Here is a 19,999-nt window from a genome sequence, read left to right on the forward strand (position 1 = left end):
CATTTATATTTTACATTTTGAATAAGCAATACCTATAAGTTATTTTCTATAATCAAGGGTTACGGTGGAAAATACTCGTGTTGCTATTGTGATGGGCCAATGGATGAAAAAGGAGTTCTAAGGACTTTTGGATCACTGGCAGATGAATTCAAAAAATACCAATTTGATAACAAACCTCGTATGCAGATGCAATATTATAAAAATGTTACTTATCCATGTCCGTTGGATCAGAAATTGACTGAAGAAATTATCAACATAATTCGACCACCTGAATATCATATTTATGAACACCATATTAGTAAAATTTATTAATATTCTCTTCACTGATAAAAATCTATAGGAGTTTCTTGAAAAGAAAACAGTTATCAGGCATGGATATAATGGTGGTGGTTTTGATGGACCTAACTGTGCCAAAGTTTTAACATCATTGGACGAAATGACACTTTATTCTCCAATTGAATATCTGGAATGTATTGAAACCCTGAGGAGGTTTAAAGAAGGTACTTCATTGCTTTTTAAATTTTTTAACACTTCTTCGATCTTTTTTAATTCAGTTAGTACAGATAGGACACTGTTGACCTACGAGTCTAAATAAAATTAGAAGACGCGAATATGTTAATACTATTATTTTCAGAAAGTTAATATTTGGTTAAATTTTGTTTGATTTAGTAGCTGAATGCTGTTTTGGGATGAAACTCGATATATCCTACAAAGAAAAAATAGACAAGTTTGGGGAGTCCATCCTTCACTTAAAAGTATATGTCCATGATGTATTTGCAATGAAGATTTCACTTGGATGGAAGTTTCACATAATCAGGTTCCATCTCAAGGAGTATCTCGAAAGGCAGAAAATCCCGCTCGGTATTACATCAAAACAAACATCTGAAGCAGTGCATAAAAACTTAAGCAAGACACTGAAAAGGTTTGTTTTATCTGAGAAAAACGTCCATCGCGGTGAAAAGCTAAGAGCTATGGTTGTTGAATACAGTTCAACGAGATTGTAAGAAGATTTTGCAAGAATATATTTAGATTGAAAAAATACCTATTTCTTTTTCAATTTTGTAACATATTATAATTTTTAAAATACTGTTTGTGGCATTTTATTTGCCTGATTTTGTTATCGGAGATTTATTCATATTTTGTGTGTGTCAGTAGAGATGGAAAATTTGTTGCATTCCTAATAGATTTTTGACAAGAAGATAATTGCAACTATTATTTTGCTAATATTTATTAAAATGATAGTTTTTTGCTAAAAATCACGGCTGAAATACCCTTGAAAATGACTCCTGCATCCCCCTGGTTGAGGGAAATTATTTTTTAAAAAAAAATTCTTTATCTTGAATTCAAACATAAATTGTAATTAGGTTTCAAATTTTATCAAAATATGTTTTGGCGCTCAAAAGATACAGCCACATAAAGTTTAGGACCCCCTCATTATTTGAAGGTTTTAAATATTTAGAAAAATGGTAAAAAAACGAAAAAAGATGCGGTTTTTAATTCGTTTTCAACGGTTTCTATTTCATGTCAACCTGCTCGAAAGAGTGGTTTAAAAAAATCTGAAGTAAAAATAACTTCAACTTAAAATCTCTAAAAATGAGCAGTGTGTATTGCTTAAGAAAATACGCAAATTATGTTTTTCGTAAACTTACTGATGTATTTTGGTACTTTTAATGCATTTTTGTATTTCTAAAATTAATTTTTTTTTCACAATAATAAAGCACAATAATTTAAAATGTTTTATCAAAAAAAAGTTTTGATAAAAATAATTTTCAGCTTAGATATAAGGCTTCAGGCATAACTGTCCCATTATGCCCCACTGTTCCAATATGCCCCGCTCTACCCTACATTAGTTTTTTCTTCTTCTTTAAATATAGGAATAATTTTTGCTATTTTTAAATCATCAGGAAAATCATCCTGATTAATAGAGCATTTAAAAATTTAGAAAAAGTGTTTCTTTTAAAATGTCAAAACAGCTTATAATAACATTTTCCATTGAAATTATCTGGACCAACTGCTTTATATGACTTTAACAACTTAAAAGCACTTTCAAATTTTTCAAAAGACAAATCAAAAAAATTTAGACATTTGTTTAGAGGGTCATATTAGCCTTTATTAATTTTTTAGGGTTTGGAATTTTTTTGGCCAGGTTTGGTTCTACAGGTACAAAATATTTATTAAATTCCGAAGCAATTGTTTTTTGATCAAGAAAAAGATTATCATCTACTTTAATAACTGAGGACAAAGATTGTGAAATTTTTTTTAGTGTTACCAGTAATATTGTTTATAAGTTGCCAAGCTCGTTTTAAGTTTAATTTGTAATTTTCAAGTAAATCAGTGTAGTATATTTTTTTTGATTTTTTCCTCAGGCATTCAAATAATCTTACGTAATTTTTATAAATGGTCTTACTCTCAGTTGTTTTTGATTTTAAATATTTAATATAAAGTTTTTGTTTTATATGGAGAGATAATAAATAATTTACAAACTTGTTTAGATTCTATCACTAGATTTAAACTTTGTTTAGATTCTATCACTAAATTTAAACTTTGTTTAGATTCACTAGATTTAAACTTTGTTTATAGTATTTTTTTTTTTGAAGTAAATGCGTATTTTTATTTTTAAAGTTTATTCCATTTTTTGATGGAATAAAATTTAAAATTAATCATTACCAACTATAAACCCGCGTTTTTGAAGTTTTATAAAGTTTGTTAAATAATTTTTAGTATTAGCAACTAATAAAAGTAAATATATCACTGCAAACAATAAGGTCTTGCTCAGGAAATCATTTGAAACTTTTAGATAAAATCTGTTATCTATTTCTTCTGAAAATCTTTTAGCAACTTATTTGAGACGTTTCCTTTAGCAACTTATTTAAGACGTTTCCTTTGAAACTGCCTTAAAAGCCCAAGTAATATTTATTTTGACAATATGTTGTCTACACAATAACCAATAAATTGTTTACCAAGAAATCTTGCAATAATAATTATTGTACTAGATTTCTATCCAGTGTTACTTATTGTGGTGTCAGAAAAGAATCCTATAATATAGTCACAAACTTCAAAATGTTCTAGGAGATTCATAATACTTTTAGCCATATCGATTCCTTTACTTCTATCAGTTGGCGCAACACCAAGTAAAAGATCATCTTTGGTTTCAAACTCTGGGCTAGTTACAGGTACCAATAGTCTATCTGCAGTAGTTACTTGTCTTGTGTCCTCCTCAATATGCTTTAAAATTTTACTATCAAAATGTAAAACTAACATCTTATTAGCCATTAAATTAATATATTCATTACGTATCTATTCATTACGTATTATTTAAAAGAAAAAAACATTTTTCAACTTGACCACGATTTAAAAATATGAATGTAAAAAAATTATTTTGGAGTTAGCTACAATTAAAGAAAACGTTATTAATAAACATTGTTTATAAAGGTAGAGCGGGGCTAGTTAAGCAATTTTTACTAAATCTAGCAGCTCTTATGCGTCGTCTTTCTTATTTTACTTATAAAAATACAATGAGCAATCAACAATCTTTCGTATTTACATCATTTTTTCACTAATTGAAAAATAATTTAAATGGATAAAAATTTATTAAGAAAAAAGTACACTTTTCGAATTTTTTGAAAAAGATAATGCCTAAAGTTTGTGGAGCTGCTCAACCTGCCCCAGCGGGGTAAATTAAGTAATAGTTTGGTAAGTTGAGCAATCAACAAATCAATGAATATGCGTGCTACGAAACTTGAGTGAATCATCAATAAAACTTTTAAGAACAGTAAGCGTGTGCTTAATTTATAAACTTTTTATTTTATATATTTTAATGATGTAAATATGAGAAGAAAAAAAATTAAATAGTAAGAAAGCGTCATAAAACATAAAAATATTATTTTATACAACATTCTTAAACTTTGAAGTTCGATTTAAAAAATATATAAAAAAACTTTTTAAAAACAACATTTTAAAAATGGACGAAAAAGTAAAAAATTAAACTATTTCATGGGACCAAAGGACTTTGTGTACATACCATATGCTCAACTTGCCCCGCTCTACCCCAATTTTATAAAAATTTTATATATTTATATATATATATATATATATATATATATATATATATACATATATATATATATATATATATATATATATATATATATATATATAAATATATATATTTATATATATATTTATATATATATTTATATATATATATATATATATATATATATATATACATATATATATATATATATATATATATATATATATATATATATATACATATATATAATGATTCGTCAAAAATTACCCACTTTATCTTTGCTACATAGTTAACAAATAAATATATAAAACCCAAAGCAAATATAAAAAATTATGTGATTAGTCTGGTATTTATTATTTTTTTAAACATACTACAATTTTTTTTAAATATGTTTTGCAAGATTGTCATGAACCAAAGTTTCGTAAAGTTCAGAATAAGAAAACTGAGATTTTGATGCAAATTTTAATTTGACATAGCTGTGATATGGTCTAAATTCTGTATAAAAATCTTCGTTAGAATAAAAATCAACCAAATTAGAAACCTTCTGTTGATAGTCATTTTCCAAAAGTTCAAAGTTAGAAGACATTTCAATAATTCTTTCCAGTAATTTTGCTCCGTTTGGAATTCACGTTGAAGGGTGTCACACACAACAGAGCTTTGTTTTCTCCCAATATATGTCAATAACCATTCTCTGTGAAGAGATCCATTTTTATTTTGATGTATTGGAAAAATATTCTACCAATCATTAAATCCATAGCTAGAGAATTTTTTTAATTTTTCTTTCGACACAAAAAGTTTACAAGGGAAACAGTAAAAACAAGCATTTGTTGGGGAATAAATAAACCATTCTCACAAAAAACTATTGTCATTTGCTTTTTTTTTAACCCACGGTTAATTCAAAAACTAAAGTTATCTTTATTAAAATTACCCCACTTTCCAGGATTGTTTGAACGACAGTCCTTCTCAATAACAGATTTATTTCCGCAAGTAAGAGGATTAGATCTAACTATGTGTTGCTCAAGATCATTCGAACAGCTATCAATCTGAAGATTTGATTGATTTTAATGAGCAAAAGAATCGCTGCTGTCGAAATGATCAATTTTATCTGTTTGTGATTGAACCTGCAAATTTACTATAAATTTGCTATAAATATCTATAAATAGCTATAAATATCCATTTCTAAATGCTTACAGTTTGATAAAACATACAATAAGTAAAAATTAATTTCTTACAATTTCATTATTAACAGTTTCAATTTTTTCACTGAGTGATAGAGATGGGGGAACAGACCCTCGGAAAATTGAAATTATTTTTTTAAAATCAGCAGCATAATTGGTTTGTTTCTTTCCCACTTAGTTTGATCTTAGCATGCCACTTAGATCTTGGCATGGTTTAATCTATGATAATGCATGGATAAAACTGCCAATTTTCATATTGAAATCAAAATTAAAAACGTTCCAATAAAATCCGACTTAATCACAAAATTAGATACATAAAAGATCATCAGTTATATAAGTTTATTTGTGTAAACATGAAAAATGAACACTTACTTTCTTTAAAGAACTTGCAATGGATAATTATACATTTATCAATGGATAAACTACATTTATGTTTTAGCTCACAACTGCTTTTCGGGTGCAGTTTAAAAATTTGAACTTAGAAAAATAATAGACAACACAAAACAAATTTATAACAATACTAAGGAAAAAATAACAAACAATTAATAAAAAATTATAGTAGCAATAGCAGTAATAACAGCAAAGTAAATAAATTTTAAAGTAGTTATTAAAATAACTGGTTTAAAATTTATTTACCTAAAATTATTTATTACAATATAAATAAATTTTAAAGTATACATTGAAATTTATTTACTTCGCTTTTCCTAAATATTCTGGAAGTTTTCAAGTCTCTACAGAGCGCAAAAAACTTGAAGATACGCTGCTTAATTGCAGGTTTACCCTGCACAGAAATATCGAGAAAAAAACTTAAATATTTTAAGCACTTTTATAAATAAATTAGAATGATAATAAATATAAGTGTTTAAATTGCATTATTTGCATTATTAATTAATTCACAATAAAATATTATATTAAAATTATTATTCAAACTAAAAAAATTTAAGATTTTTTGGGGCCCCTAATTATACGGGAGCCCTAGGTCATGGTTTAGTCGGGCCTATTGGGTATTCCAGCACTGTCTGTGCTAGACTTTACTTATAAAGTTGGTCTATACCAACGTTGTAATAACGATTTGGATTTTTGGTGATTTTTAAAGGATACATAAACTTACTCAGAAATAGACGCCAATCCTTCTTGACAAATGTTTATAAATATGAGTAAACATTTTCTAAAAAGAAATGTTGCTTTGATTAGTATCAAATAATACCTCATCAACATGGTTCATCTCTGGTTCATTATGAATCACTTCAATTTCTTAAATTGCTTTCGGTAAACTATTTTTAATTATTTCTGGTAACTTTTCTTGAACATCAGCGTCATAGTCATTTTCAGCATTTAAATACTTATCCAAATCAGGATTTACTTTTATCAAACTACTTTTATTCTCGATGAAGGAAGTATGGAAGCTGTTTAAATCTCAAAAAGAACTAATTTTTTTAAGCCATGTTTTTTCAATTCCGCATGTAATTAAGCAAAACCCTCAATTTATCTGAAAACTCATTTATAGTTGGAAAAACTATTTTGGATAGTTTACTAGCAAATGATTGGTGACAAAATTTGTCAAGTCAAACCTTTTCTTTTTTAGGTGATAAATTCATTCTTTGTATTAAAAACAAAGTATTGAATTTATCACCTAAACAAGGGAGAACTTTGTTGTTGTTTATTTTATCTAGCATTGCAGTTACATATGCAACAAAGCCAGTTAAAGTACTGGCATAACCTGTTGACGAATTTTCTCTAGCATTTAAGGCTGATCTGAAAGCAAATAAAAAAATTGATTTATTCGACCATCATACTGAATAAAACCACAAATTGTGAGCTCTCTTTCAAATTGCTTTGTACAACCAAAATAATATTTACAAGATTCCTCAGTACAATAACTAGGGCATTTAATTCGCTCCTGTGTGTACAAAAAGATTGACCATATTGCATTTGTAACCATTTTTTTCTATGTTGTAAAGTGAATACCTTCAATAGATAAAAACTAAATCATTGACCACCATTTAAAAGCAATCCTTAGTTGGAAATCAATATAGTCAGCGTTTGTTGAAATTAGAACAAATGGTTACGATAGCATTTGTAGGCTTTTTAAAATGAAAAAGTGATCCGCAAACTCGCAAATGAAGGTCTTCGGTCTATAGATGAGACCCGCACACCGACAAACGGAAGGCCTTATTTTTTTTAATGTCACCCGTCCTATTTTGTTTTGGGAAAAGCCAAAAGATTTGTTGTTGTTTTTTTCGTTTTTAACACAAAAATGTATTAAAAATTTGTTTTTAAACGTTTGTTGTTTTTAAAAGTTTGTTTTAAAACGTTTATTGTTAAGAAATATTCGCTTTTATTCTTCTATTTAGAATACCATTTTATCAAAATTGTATTAAAAAAATATGTGTATTTTTCCGGTAGCATAGGAAGGGTGGGGTGGTAGGGGCGGGCCGCCCCGGGCAGTACTATTTTAAAGGCGGCAAATTTATCTTTAAAAATTTTAAAACTTATCAGTTTGGCATCCCTACCCGAAACATCATTACACAATACTTGGCATTTGTTTTAAATAGCATCAAACTAGTAATTGTAATGCAAAATAATTCAACTTATATTTTCAACTGCAGTGACTTCGTAAATTGCGCATGATTTTTGTCTCTACAAAAATGATTTTTTCTTTAAAAAAATTTGTCTCTAAGAGGTCACCGAAAAAATTTTGGTAATCAAGATCAAGAAAAAACTACTGGCAGTAGAGGAAATTTTTTTAAAATTGGTTCATTTGTTGCCAAAATATGATCACGTGTTGAATAAAAATACATTTTCAGAACCAAACTTTTTTTTTTTTTTTTCAAACATCTTCGCCCCCAACTAGGCTGTAAGCAGCCACTATTAGAGTTGTAAGTTACTGGAAGAGAAAAGATGAAGATTGTAGAGCAAGATAATGATTGACAGACAACTTAAAAGATTGTAAATTATATGAATCAGAGAAGCAAGATAAAGGAAGCGAATTCCAAAGAACTGATGTTTGAGGAAAAAAAGTTGAGTTTTTGGAGCACTTAGGAACAGTCAAAGAAAAAGGATGAGACTTGATTGAATGACGATTAACACGAAAATGAATTTTAGTGGATGGCATAAGTGACGCTAGCTCTTTAGAGCAGTGCCCATTATAGTATTTATAGAAAAGAAAAAGAGAAGCAACATTACGACGATGAGATAATGGTTGGAGGTTGGCTGCAAGAGCAGGTCCAAATGTGTTTACAAGTTTTCCCAAGAACTGGGAAAAAATTATTTATCTTACTTGTCAACAACCATTCAAAACAAGTTTATTGAAATTTTGGTAAAAGGCAAAAGAAAATTTATTGAACAGCTATTAGAAACTAAGTAGTGGTGTTTGATAGCATCCCTGATAAATCTCACGTGGATCAAATCAGTCAGGTTTTACGCTACGTTAGAATTAATGAAAATCAAAGTATGTTGTGGATTACTTGGTTGCTTTCGTTGACACAAAAAAGAAAGAGTCTATTTTAACTATGATATTTGAAAAATTAGAAAGTGATAGAAAATATATTCAAAATTGCAAAGGACACTTATACGATGTTGCTGTGTTATCTGGTCACCCAACTAGTATTCATATGCGTTAAGGAAATCAATGGCAGATTTTTAACATTTGCAAGCTATTCACTATCAACTATCAAGTCTGCATGCTGCTATGTATTCTGATCCATTTTTTTGATCTATGAAGCAGTTATTCAAATTTTTCTCTTCCTTGAGATTTTCGTCTTCCTTGAAAACAACATTTAAGATTTTGAGTAATTTTTGGTCATTTTCTCATTATGTTTTCTCAGATTTAGGACAGCGTCTGTGGTTTCCAATTCCAGCACTTTCGTTATAAACATAGAGTAACTAAGTTTTAAATTTACTAACTTGCATTTTAAGAATCCTAGAATCTGATATAAAAAGTTTCTGTTCTAAAAGTGTCCCAAGAGGCCAATATAGACCCCCAAGTAATCTATTGTCGTGCCTATCGTAAGATTTCAATTTCATTCGATTTGCAATATAATATTTTGCAGAACCACGTTTTACTTTGATTTTACTGTCTAAATCCATTTTGTATTATAAGCTAATTATTACATGATCTTTCCAAAATAACATTTAACGTTCTACTTTGTAATCGATCTTTATGCAATTTTATTTATGTTGCAATTAGTATAAATTTAAAGTATAATAAATATAAATTTATTTAGACAAGTTTCCATTAAAACTTATTTTATGTATATATATATACATATATATATATATATACATATATATATATATATATATATATATATATATATATATATATATATATATATATATATATATATATATATATATATATATATATATATGTAGGTATGTATGTATATAGAGGGAGCAAGGCAATGAGGGGCTCATCAAAACAAAATACTTGATTTTATGATAATTTACAGAGTAATTTTTATAAAATAGTATGTCGAGTAAATTTTTAAACCTTGCTTTAGTAAAAATATGTTTTTGAAACTCTTGATATAAAAATATGCTATGTTCAGAATAGTCCCATTGAAGGGTAATCTGAACAGAATTTAATGTGTGCAAAAATTGTTTTTATATATAGTTTTTCAAATTATAAGATGTTTTTTAGGTTACGATAGTTTTTCATTACATCAATTGACAAATAATAGGTGTATTTAAAAAAGTATGTAATGGTTATGTAAAGTAAATGGTATGTAAAGTTATACAGAAGTTTTTATTGTAACTAATTTTTTTTATTGTAAAATCATTAAAAGACTTGTTGAGACAGTAAAAAAAGAGAGAAAATTTTCAAAAGATTATATTTTACTGCTTACAAAGCCGCCAGTAAAGATTTACAAAAAGTCCAAGCTTTTAGATGCATCTTATATTAATTGACTAAACTTCTACTAGTTAATCTGCCTGAAGAAATAAAAATTATTAAAATCCTTGCTCCAATTGAACTTTTTCTCCTTTGTGGAAATACAAACAGAATTTATAATAATCTTGAAATATATTTGTAATCTATGGATGCTACTTTATCGGCAAACCAGTGGAACCAAATTTTAGGTTTTCAAAGCCCTAGGCTGCATGGTTGTCAATTTATAGGTGGAGAATGCTCGAAACTGATCAAAAATATTCCTGTGTTAAAAATTTTGTTGGAACAAAATGAAGGTATCATTTCTATAGTTAATTCCTTTAAATATATAACATCTGTTAAAGTTGTATTTCTTAGTTCTAGTTTGTTATCTGAATATCAGTCAACCATTAACGACTACAAAGACGCTTATGTTAAACTTATAGCATACATGTGAATTTATTTCACTTATTTCAAATTCCAATCTAAATAAAGAATTGGGTTTTTGGTCTGAATGCCTGAACATGCCTCTGAATCTGTTCATTATGATTTTAAACAATTTTGGAGGAGTTGATACAAAGTTTCTAGTAGCCTTAAAGACTATCCGCAAAGCCACTGTTACCTACAACTCCGGACATACCTTCATTAAAAAAGTTTCACTTTAAAATCAAATAGTTTATAATATATGTATGTATCTTTTGGAAACTATTATTGATTGTAAATGGAAATAAATATAAATGTGAACATTAATTTTTGTCGTTTAAACCGTTCTCTAATTGAAAAACAATTGAATATACCGTAAAATCATGCGTGATAAATAAATGTTCAAAGCTTAAGTTCAGTCACTTAAGCTTTGAACATTTATTTATCATGCATAAGTTAAAAAACTTCAATTTTTTTTCCTGAAAGATACAGAAAATTATATTGATAATTGATAATGTAAAAATAAAAAAATGAAAAAAAACAACTAGTACTTAATATTTAGTTTAAAATGAAAACATCTACTTTTTCTATATAAATACTAATAACGTATCACAAACTTAACGTCATAAATAATGAAAACTAATTTTTAAATGTTGTTTTATCGCAAAATTATGATATAATTTCTGGTAATACCAGTAACTTAGGAGGGTGTCGCCCCGGACTCAAAGAAAAAAGTATTTTTAGCAACCGAAGAAAACAAGAAGAAGGACATAAAAAAAGACCTTTTTAAATATTAGTAGTAGTATTTTTAATTTTTATTGTAATTAGTCAACTATTTTATAACTTTGGTCATTAGCACATTTGCTTCGCCACTTTAATAAAATTATAAATATATTTTTCAATTAATTTAAAAAGTTGAAAGTTTTATTTCCGTTTCTGCATCACAAAACAAAACTAAAACACGGATGGATGGTGGTCTAATGGAACTCTTTCAGTTCATTCTAAATTACAGTCTTAAAAACTCATTTTCTAACATCATCTAACAACATTTATACTGCAACAGGTTTTTTCTTACAATTGCTGTAAGTGTGGCTAGTTGTGAGAGAGGTTATTCAAAACTAAAATTAATTAAAATTAATTTGTGGTGCAAATCAGATTTCAAACCGGGCGGTATAAACCCGTGCTACGCAACAGGTTTTTTCCAAACATAAAATACATTTTGGAAAATGCTGATTACATATAGTTGTACTTTTATTGAATACAAAAAAAAATAGAATATAAAAAAAATAATAATAAAGTTGATAAATATTGCAGTTACGCTTGTTGAGATTCAAAAAATGTTAAAAGAAATATTTTCAGATTATAAAAAAGAGACAACAGCAATGTTTATAGAATACAAAAAAGAAACAGCAATATTATTGAAAGAACAAGAAAAATTTTTTATCGACATATTAAGTGCAAACACAAAGACAATCAATGAAAGGCTTGACAACGCTGCGTAATGGTAATAGTTAAAGATGTAGACGATTTGAAGTTAGTTTTAAATTACCATGATGAGTTATTTGATAAAAAAATTGCCATTATTAACGAACAAGCAATAGAACGCTCAAAAAAAAGATACATTGTTAAGTGGAAACATCAAGGAAAAACACAGAAAATCAGAAGATAGATCCAGAAGAAAGAATTTCCGGATCAATGGATTGCCAGATAACAATAAAGAAACCTGGAATGAAACGGAAGATAAAGTTCAATTGCTTTTTAGAAATAAGTTAGGATTAACTGGAGTTGATATTGAGCGTGCTCATCGAACTGGATTAAATAAAGATGGACGCCTCAGAATAGCTGTATTAAGTTTGCTAAGGTATAAGGACAAAATAAAGATTCTCCAAGAATCCTACAGACTCAAAGGAACTAACACATACGTGAATGAAGACTTCTCCCTTGAAACTGTGGATATGAGAAAAAGATCGATGTAAAAAGAAAAAGGCTGATGTAAAGAAAAGACGATTAAACGGTGAAAATATTTATGTCAGGTATGACAAAATTATTGTTTCAAAAAACTCTTTTTCTAAACTCTTTATAACTACTCTTTACAGACCACCTAATGGTAATTTTAATGCATTTGAAAACCGCTTGAAGAATATATTATTAAAAGTCATTAAAAAGCACGTTTATTTCACAGGTGATTTCAACAAAGATATTCAAAAAATAAATAATGATTGTTACGCTGCACGGTTTGTCAATACTAGAATAGCATAATATCTATAATAAACGCGAGTAACGCACAATACTTCTTCAATTATTGATAATATAATTACTAACAATTACATGGTTTCTCAATTGGAAAGTGACATCTTAAAAACTGATGTTAGCGATCATTTTCCAAATTTTCTCATAACTTACTCTGTAATTTCTGACGCTATCAATTCTTCTACAACATACGTAAGGCAAATAAACAGTCAGTCTATTAACAAATTTCATGAATTGTTAGCGAAAATTGGGGATTTTTAACTAAGTACAGTGACGCAAATGAAGGATACGACTATACGATCGTTTTCTAGAGAATATGAAATATCTTTTCCAAAAATTGAAAAAACTACTTACTTTAAAACCTTTGATAACCCGTGGATGACGTGGATGACGTGGATGACAAATGGCCTTAAAAAATTATCCAGAAAAAAACAAAAGCTTTATGAAAAATTTTCAAAAAACAAAACTTATAGCAATGAAATTAAATACAAAAAATATATAAATTGTTTTTAATGATTAATTCTATTCTAATCTAGAACAATCTTATTAGAACATTCGATAGGAAATAGTAGAAAAACATAGGAAGTTATTAAAGAAGCAATAGGAAAAAAAACAATTAATAAAAAACATCACAATTCCAAAGAGGTTGAAAACTAATATAAATGAAGATATACTTGATAAGAAAGAAATTGCTGAAAATTTAAATAAATTTTTTATAAATATACGGTCAAACTGAGCAGCAGATATAACTCCGGGAAAAAAAATATTCCAATCCTATTTAAAAAAAAACTCGATCTGGAATGGATGAGTCTGAATTATCAGTAAATGAACTTTGAATTTCTTTTAATGCACTTAAAACAAACAAGACTGCAGGGTTTGTCGATATTAATGTTAATGTTTTAAAAGCTGTTTTTTACTGTTACTGAATTACCTCTGTATTTAATCTTTAAATTGTCATTAGCAGCTGGCGTTTTTCCTGGTCAATTAAAAATAGCAAGAGTAGGTCCTGTATACAAAAATGGCAATGATTCTATACTATCTAACTACAGACCAATGTCCATTCTCTCTTGTTTTTCAAAGCTGCTCGAGCGCATTATGTACAACAGACTATATAGTTATCTTGAAAAAAATAGTATCTTATTTAATAAACAGTTTGGTTTTAGGAAAGGGCATTCGGCTCATCATGCAATAACTGATTTAGCCAGACAAATTCTACTTGGGTTTGGTAACAAAAATTATACTCTCGGCTTGTTTATTGACTTGTCAAAAGCTTTTGACACTGTTGATCATGAATATCTTCTTCACAAACTAGAAACACACGGAGTGAAAAACAGCAGCCTAAAGTGCCTACGATGTTATCTAAAAAATAGAAGAGAAGGAGTATGTTTTGACTCAACTTAGACAAAGTTGGAATCAATAAATTGTGGAGTTCCTCAAGGCTCAATTCTTGGACCCGTATTGTTTCTACTCTATGTGAATGATATGTTCCTATCCTCAGACATGCCTAACCCCTTTTTGCATAACTTTTTTTTATCGAACTAAACTAATGATTCTAGAAACATTCTATGACCTAACATCCAAAAAAAAAACCAAAAAAAAAAACGTTAAGGTCAATTAATTGCAAAATAATTAATTGTATCATATATGATACATCATGCAGTAGTGGAACTTGATGAAAAAATTATAAACTAATGTTTGTTGCTATTCAGAGAGTTTATCTTGGAACTTGGAGCTTGGTAGTTAAATACACTCAATAAAGATATCATTATAAATAAAAAATCTATTGATGGAAAGCTTTAAAACAGTTGCGGTCCTTATACAGCAGTTAAAACCTAAAACACAGCAGTTAAAACCTAAAACAGCAGTTAAAACCTAAAACCTTATACAGCAGTTAAAACCTAAAACAGTTGCAGTCCTACACAGCGCAGTGTCACACTTTTCACAAAATGAATATGTTAAGGCGGAGCAATTGTCATATTTGCAACGAGCCCGCTTTTCATTGAAAATAGGCCAATGTCCAACTTGATCAGACCGATTTGCTTCATGGGGAATGGCAACTTTTGGACCAACACGTTGTGTGATGTCAGCAAGAGATGGGCGACCTGCTTTTCGTTTACGCGACACCTGGTAATTAGACAACAAATCTGCTACCGCCAATTTGAATTTGACAAGTGGAGTTGACAGATTACGCTTTTGCCAAAGAATCCAGGCATTGATTTTGGACATATCAATCAAGTGAAAAAAGATCCGGTGATACCACACTTTTGACCAAATCTTGTTTCTGTAATAGCCAAGCAGAGAATCAAGCAAGTCGACTCCCCTCATGTGCTTGTTGTAGATAGTGACTACTCCCGGACAGGAAATGTTGATATGGCACGTATCTTTTCTTGAAAATCTTGATGTATAGCTGAAGAAAAATGAAAAATTATAGCTGAAGCCAGAGACACCACTCAGAACAAAAACTAGAAACCCCCATTTGTGCGGGTTTTTTTAGGGTTGTATTGTTTGATTAAATGTCTCCCTTTGAACGGAATAATCTGCTCATCAACCGCCAAATTTTCTTCAAATGGAATACTGTTCAGCTGTTCATTTATTTTGTTTATGAGAGGGCATATCTTGAAAAGTTTATCGTCTTTGTCAGCAGAGTTGTTGTCAGCAAAATGAATAATGCTTTTTAATTTTTCAAAGCGGTTGACGGGCATAATATTTGCTACATGAGCAATTCCAATGGAAGACGACCAATAATCTCTTGTGCTTGTGAGTTTGACTATGGACATATACAAAACACATGCAACAAAACTAACTATATCTTCCTCTTTTACAGCAAATAGGTTTTCAGGATTGGTTTGCATGGAGTACAATGTTGTCTGATAGGCAATTTCTTGAAAAAGCTCTTTAGGAAAAATCTGATAAAAGTACGACAGTTCTGAACCAAGACAATCCAATAACTCGTCCATTTTTTGTTGGTAGTTACCTTTAAATTTGTGGTCTTCTTGTTTATTGGGAAGATTTTAAACTTTCCACAATAGCTGAGATTTTTTTGCAGGCTTTTTTTCATTTGCATTTGGTTTGTTAGTAGCTTGCACCACTGCTGCACCGTGTTTTTTTGCTCTTCCTAATATTGAAAGTGGACTGATTGTCATTGCTGTCAGCATTCTCATCACTGCTATTAACTTCCTCACTGGACGAAAAAGATAGTGGCAAAAATAGTTCGCGATCAGTTATATCTTCATCGCTGGAATCTCCGCCTGAGGAGCAGAGATCTGCGTCGTCATCAACAAACTTGATCAAGACAGGTGCCTGTATCTTGTGGATACCAGAAGGCTTTCTGCAATAGAAAGAAGTTGGCTTGATTGCTAAAGATTAGAAGAAATAATAAAAACGTTTAATAACAAAAAATATAACAATAAATCAAAAATACAAAATTAAAATTTTTTTCTTTAGATGCATGATGTATCATTTATGATACACTTACAAAAAGAGTTGTTGAGGAATGAAAGTTTAAGAAAATAGGTAAATAAATACACAAGAGGACTACCAATATGTATAAGAAACTTTGGGAATTTTTGTGGGTTTATGATTCAAAGGAATCTTTCCCAACAAAATGGTGTACTTACAATAATTAGTTGATTTGCTGCCGGTTGCCATTTTGATAATATGAGAAATAAAATTGAAAGTAAAATTCCCAAAAACGTTTCAACTAGGTGGCCACACTCACTTAAATATTACATGCTTTAAATAAACTTAATTCCCATTTAAAATCGCTGTGCGTTCAACCAGAGATATACAATTTATAAACTGTATCATATATGATACAGTATGCAGAAAGGGGTTAATTTTATTCTTTTCGATGATGATACTAATCTTTTTTATTCGCACTCCAATATAAAAACAATTTTCTCCACAGTAAATTGTGAACTGGAAAATCTTAGTGATTGGTTCAAAGCAAACAAACTCTCGTTGAACATCAGTTAAACTTAATATATTTTATTGCATCAACCCAGGAAAAAAAGTTTTATAGAATTTCTATAAACTTTTGGAACATATGGTCTATAGAAATTCTATAGAATTCTATAAAATTTTTACAGAATCTCTGTTAATTTCTATAGAAATTCCAATAGAACTTTTGTTTCTACTTTTTATTTTATAGAAAATAAAGTTTTATAGCAATTTCTATAGAAATTAATATACATTCTATAGAAATTTTATAGAATTCTATAGAATTTCTATAGACCATATGTTTCAAAAGTTTATAGAAATTCTATAGGACTTTTTTTCCTGGGAACCAACTAAATCCGATAACTTGCTCCTTCAACTTCCTCAGCTAATGATAAATAACTTTATAGTAAAAAGAGTCGTATCAATGAAAGTCTTAGGAGTAATATTTGATGAACATCTTAATTGGAAAAATCATATCATGTTCATTAAAAATAAAATTTCTAAAACAATAGGCATTATGCATAAAATAAAATATCTACTAAGTAAAAAATGTTTAAAAGATATATATTATTCATTCATCCACAGTTACGGTTATTTCTCATTTATCCACATTAGCTATTGTAATATTACTTGGGCAAGTACTTGCGCTTCAGCATTAAAAAATATATATATCAAACAAAAACAAGCATGTGGAATTCTATGTTAAGTGCATAAATACGCCCACGTTACGCTGTTATTCCAAGAAATAAAAGCACTTAATGCCTATGAGTTAAACCTCTTCCAAAATTTATTATTAATGTTTAAATATCAAAATGACATGCAACGAAAATTTTTTAATAATCGCTTTTCAAAAATTAATCATAAATACTTAGCGAGATGCTCTGTTTACAACTTTATTTTATCTAAGTCTAATCTTGAAAAAACAGATTATTCAATTTCATATCGAGGACCTTTTTTTATGGAATACAGTTCTTGATGAAAATATGATAAGTATAACCTCAATAAATTCTTTTAAAAATGTTGCTAAAATACATTTGCTTGACTTAACAGATACAAACATATTTTTGTATTTTTAACAGAAAAAAAAAATTAAAAAAAAAAAAATCCATATATTATTTTAGATTTTAGGGATTTTGTTTTATTAATTCTTATTATAACATAAAATCTTGTTTTATTAAAGTTCTTTTTTTTTTTTTTAAATCTATTTATTCTATTGTAATTAATTTATATTGTTTTATAATATGAGAAAGTATATATTTACATAAAGTGAACTTGTGAAAGAAAAAAAACAACACTTTACGTTTACTATAGGGCTTGATGATAAGACTACTGTCTTCTACTTGTTCCTGTCATTCTTTTATTTTATATTTTATTTTGAAGCTTGTAAATAAGAACGTTGTAAAATGTTTATATTTTTTTTTTTTTTTTTAATTTTTTAGTTATTATTCGTGGTGCAACCCTCTCTCAACTCTTTAACTCCGAAACACGAACCTTGCCGAGCAAGACCGCTGCGCGGAGAAACTAAGTTGAGCGCGGTACTTCCAGGGACGTGGTGGGAGTCGAACTCCGAACCTCTCGCTTACAAAGCGAGCGCTCTTACCACTACACCACTAACGCATATGACAAATAAATAAATAAAAATAAATAAACAAAAATAATTTGTATTTGAAATATTGAAAGTCAAATTTAAGAATGTTTTTACGCAAAAGACAACACTATTTTAATATATATATATATATATATATATATATATATATATATATATATATATATATATACATATATATATATATATATATATATATATATAATTGATTTTTTGACGAGATTAAATAAAAATAACTACATGATTTTTACTACTAAAAGCTTCATGCGTTTAGCAATCATCAGGTAAAAAATACATTGTTTTTTTTGTTAAAAAATATACTCAATAAATATCGTGGCGTTCAAAAACAATTATAAAATTATAACTATTTGCGAGCGTGGGCTAACCACACACACTCATTCACAAATAAAAAGATGAAAAATTCATCTTTTTATTTGTGACGGCATGGGCTAACCACAAACACTCATTCACAAATAAAAAGATGAAAAATTCAACCACCCTTTCAAAGTATATATATCGGATAAAAGAAAACTTAAAAATAACACCAAAATTAACTTGGTTAATAATTAAACAAGTCCCCGCCTACAGCAACGTAACAAAAAAATGCTTGCTTTGCCTTCATAAAAAACTTTGCATAATATCATACAAAGGTACGCAAAAATTACTAAATAAAAAAACAGAAATTATGTCTAAGTGCCGTCACGAAAACAAGTTCTTGCTTGACAACCACGAGCCCAAATATCAAAAAACCAAACCACGCTCGCAAATAGTTATAGTTTTATAATTGTTTTTGAACGCCACTATGTTTATTGAGTATATTTTTTAACGAAAAAAACAATGTATTTTTTACCTGATGATTGCTTAACGCATGAAACTTTTAGTAGTAAAAATCATGCAATTATTTTTATCTCGTCAAAAAATCAATTATATAGCTCTAATATCATTCATCGAGCACTCTTGCTGAATATATGCTCACAGCAAAATTAAACTTACTTATTTATATATATACACACACACACACACACACACACACGCACACACACACACACACACACACACACACACAGACACACACACACACACACACACACACACACACAAAATAAGCCAAAAGGGGGGTCAGGGGCACTTACCCCCTACTTTTTTTCTAAAACATTTCCTTTTTAAAATATCCAAGTGTTTTTTAAATCGTTCTTTCCTTTTTAAAATCTTTTTTTAAATATTTATTAATTATGAACTGTCATATCTTGTTTTTCAAATTTTTATTCAGTGATATTCAAAAAACTATTAAAATAAATTTTTAATTTGATGAAGTGATGCTTCACCTTGCTCCTCCTCACCAGGCCCTTATTTGCTGGCGAATATGAAGACACAGATGACGCAGACAAAACAGCAGTTATGTATAAAGTTACTTTGCTATGCATCCTAGGATGGGATGACAACCCTACTTAAAAAACAAGTTATTTCACTCCTCACAATTTTATAACAGTTGGCGTTCTAATTTATGAATTTGTCCTTACAGAATATATTTGATTGTTTTATTTAAATGTCTTGGCACGACAATGACGTTTACAAGTTCGAGTTGATGCATGAAATTGCTCGATGAAGTCTTTTCTTTTACGGCATTCGTCAAGTGCTACAAAACCGAGCCGTTTGAGTCAATCTTTATTCAACACGTATTAGACATTAGAGTGTAG

At 28.7% G+C, this 19,999-nt stretch overlaps 1 protein-coding gene across 1 annotated transcript; it reads right to left on the minus strand.

Annotated features, from left to right (window-relative positions):
* Positions 1-15,219: 15,219 nt before the first annotated feature.
* On the minus strand, positions 15,220-15,714 carry LOC136091714 (piggyBac transposable element-derived protein 3-like). The gene has a single exon (XM_065819422.1). It carries the CDS (start codon positions 15,712-15,714, stop codon positions 15,220-15,222), a length of 495 nt encoding a protein of 164 aa, XP_065675494.1.
* Positions 15,715-19,999: the final 4,285 nt, after the last annotated feature.

This window comes from Hydra vulgaris, chromosome 15 (genome assembly GCF_038396675.1).
Source record: "Hydra vulgaris chromosome 15, alternate assembly HydraT2T_AEP".
Lineage (NCBI taxonomy): Eukaryota > Metazoa > Cnidaria > Hydrozoa > Anthoathecata > Hydridae > Hydra > Hydra vulgaris.

What these genes read in the sequence shown, in the direction of transcription:
- LOC136091714 (XM_065819422.1), bottom strand. Translation starts at nt 15,714, where the DNA reads ATGGACGAGTTATTGGATTGTCTTGGTTCAGAACTGTCGTACTTTTAT.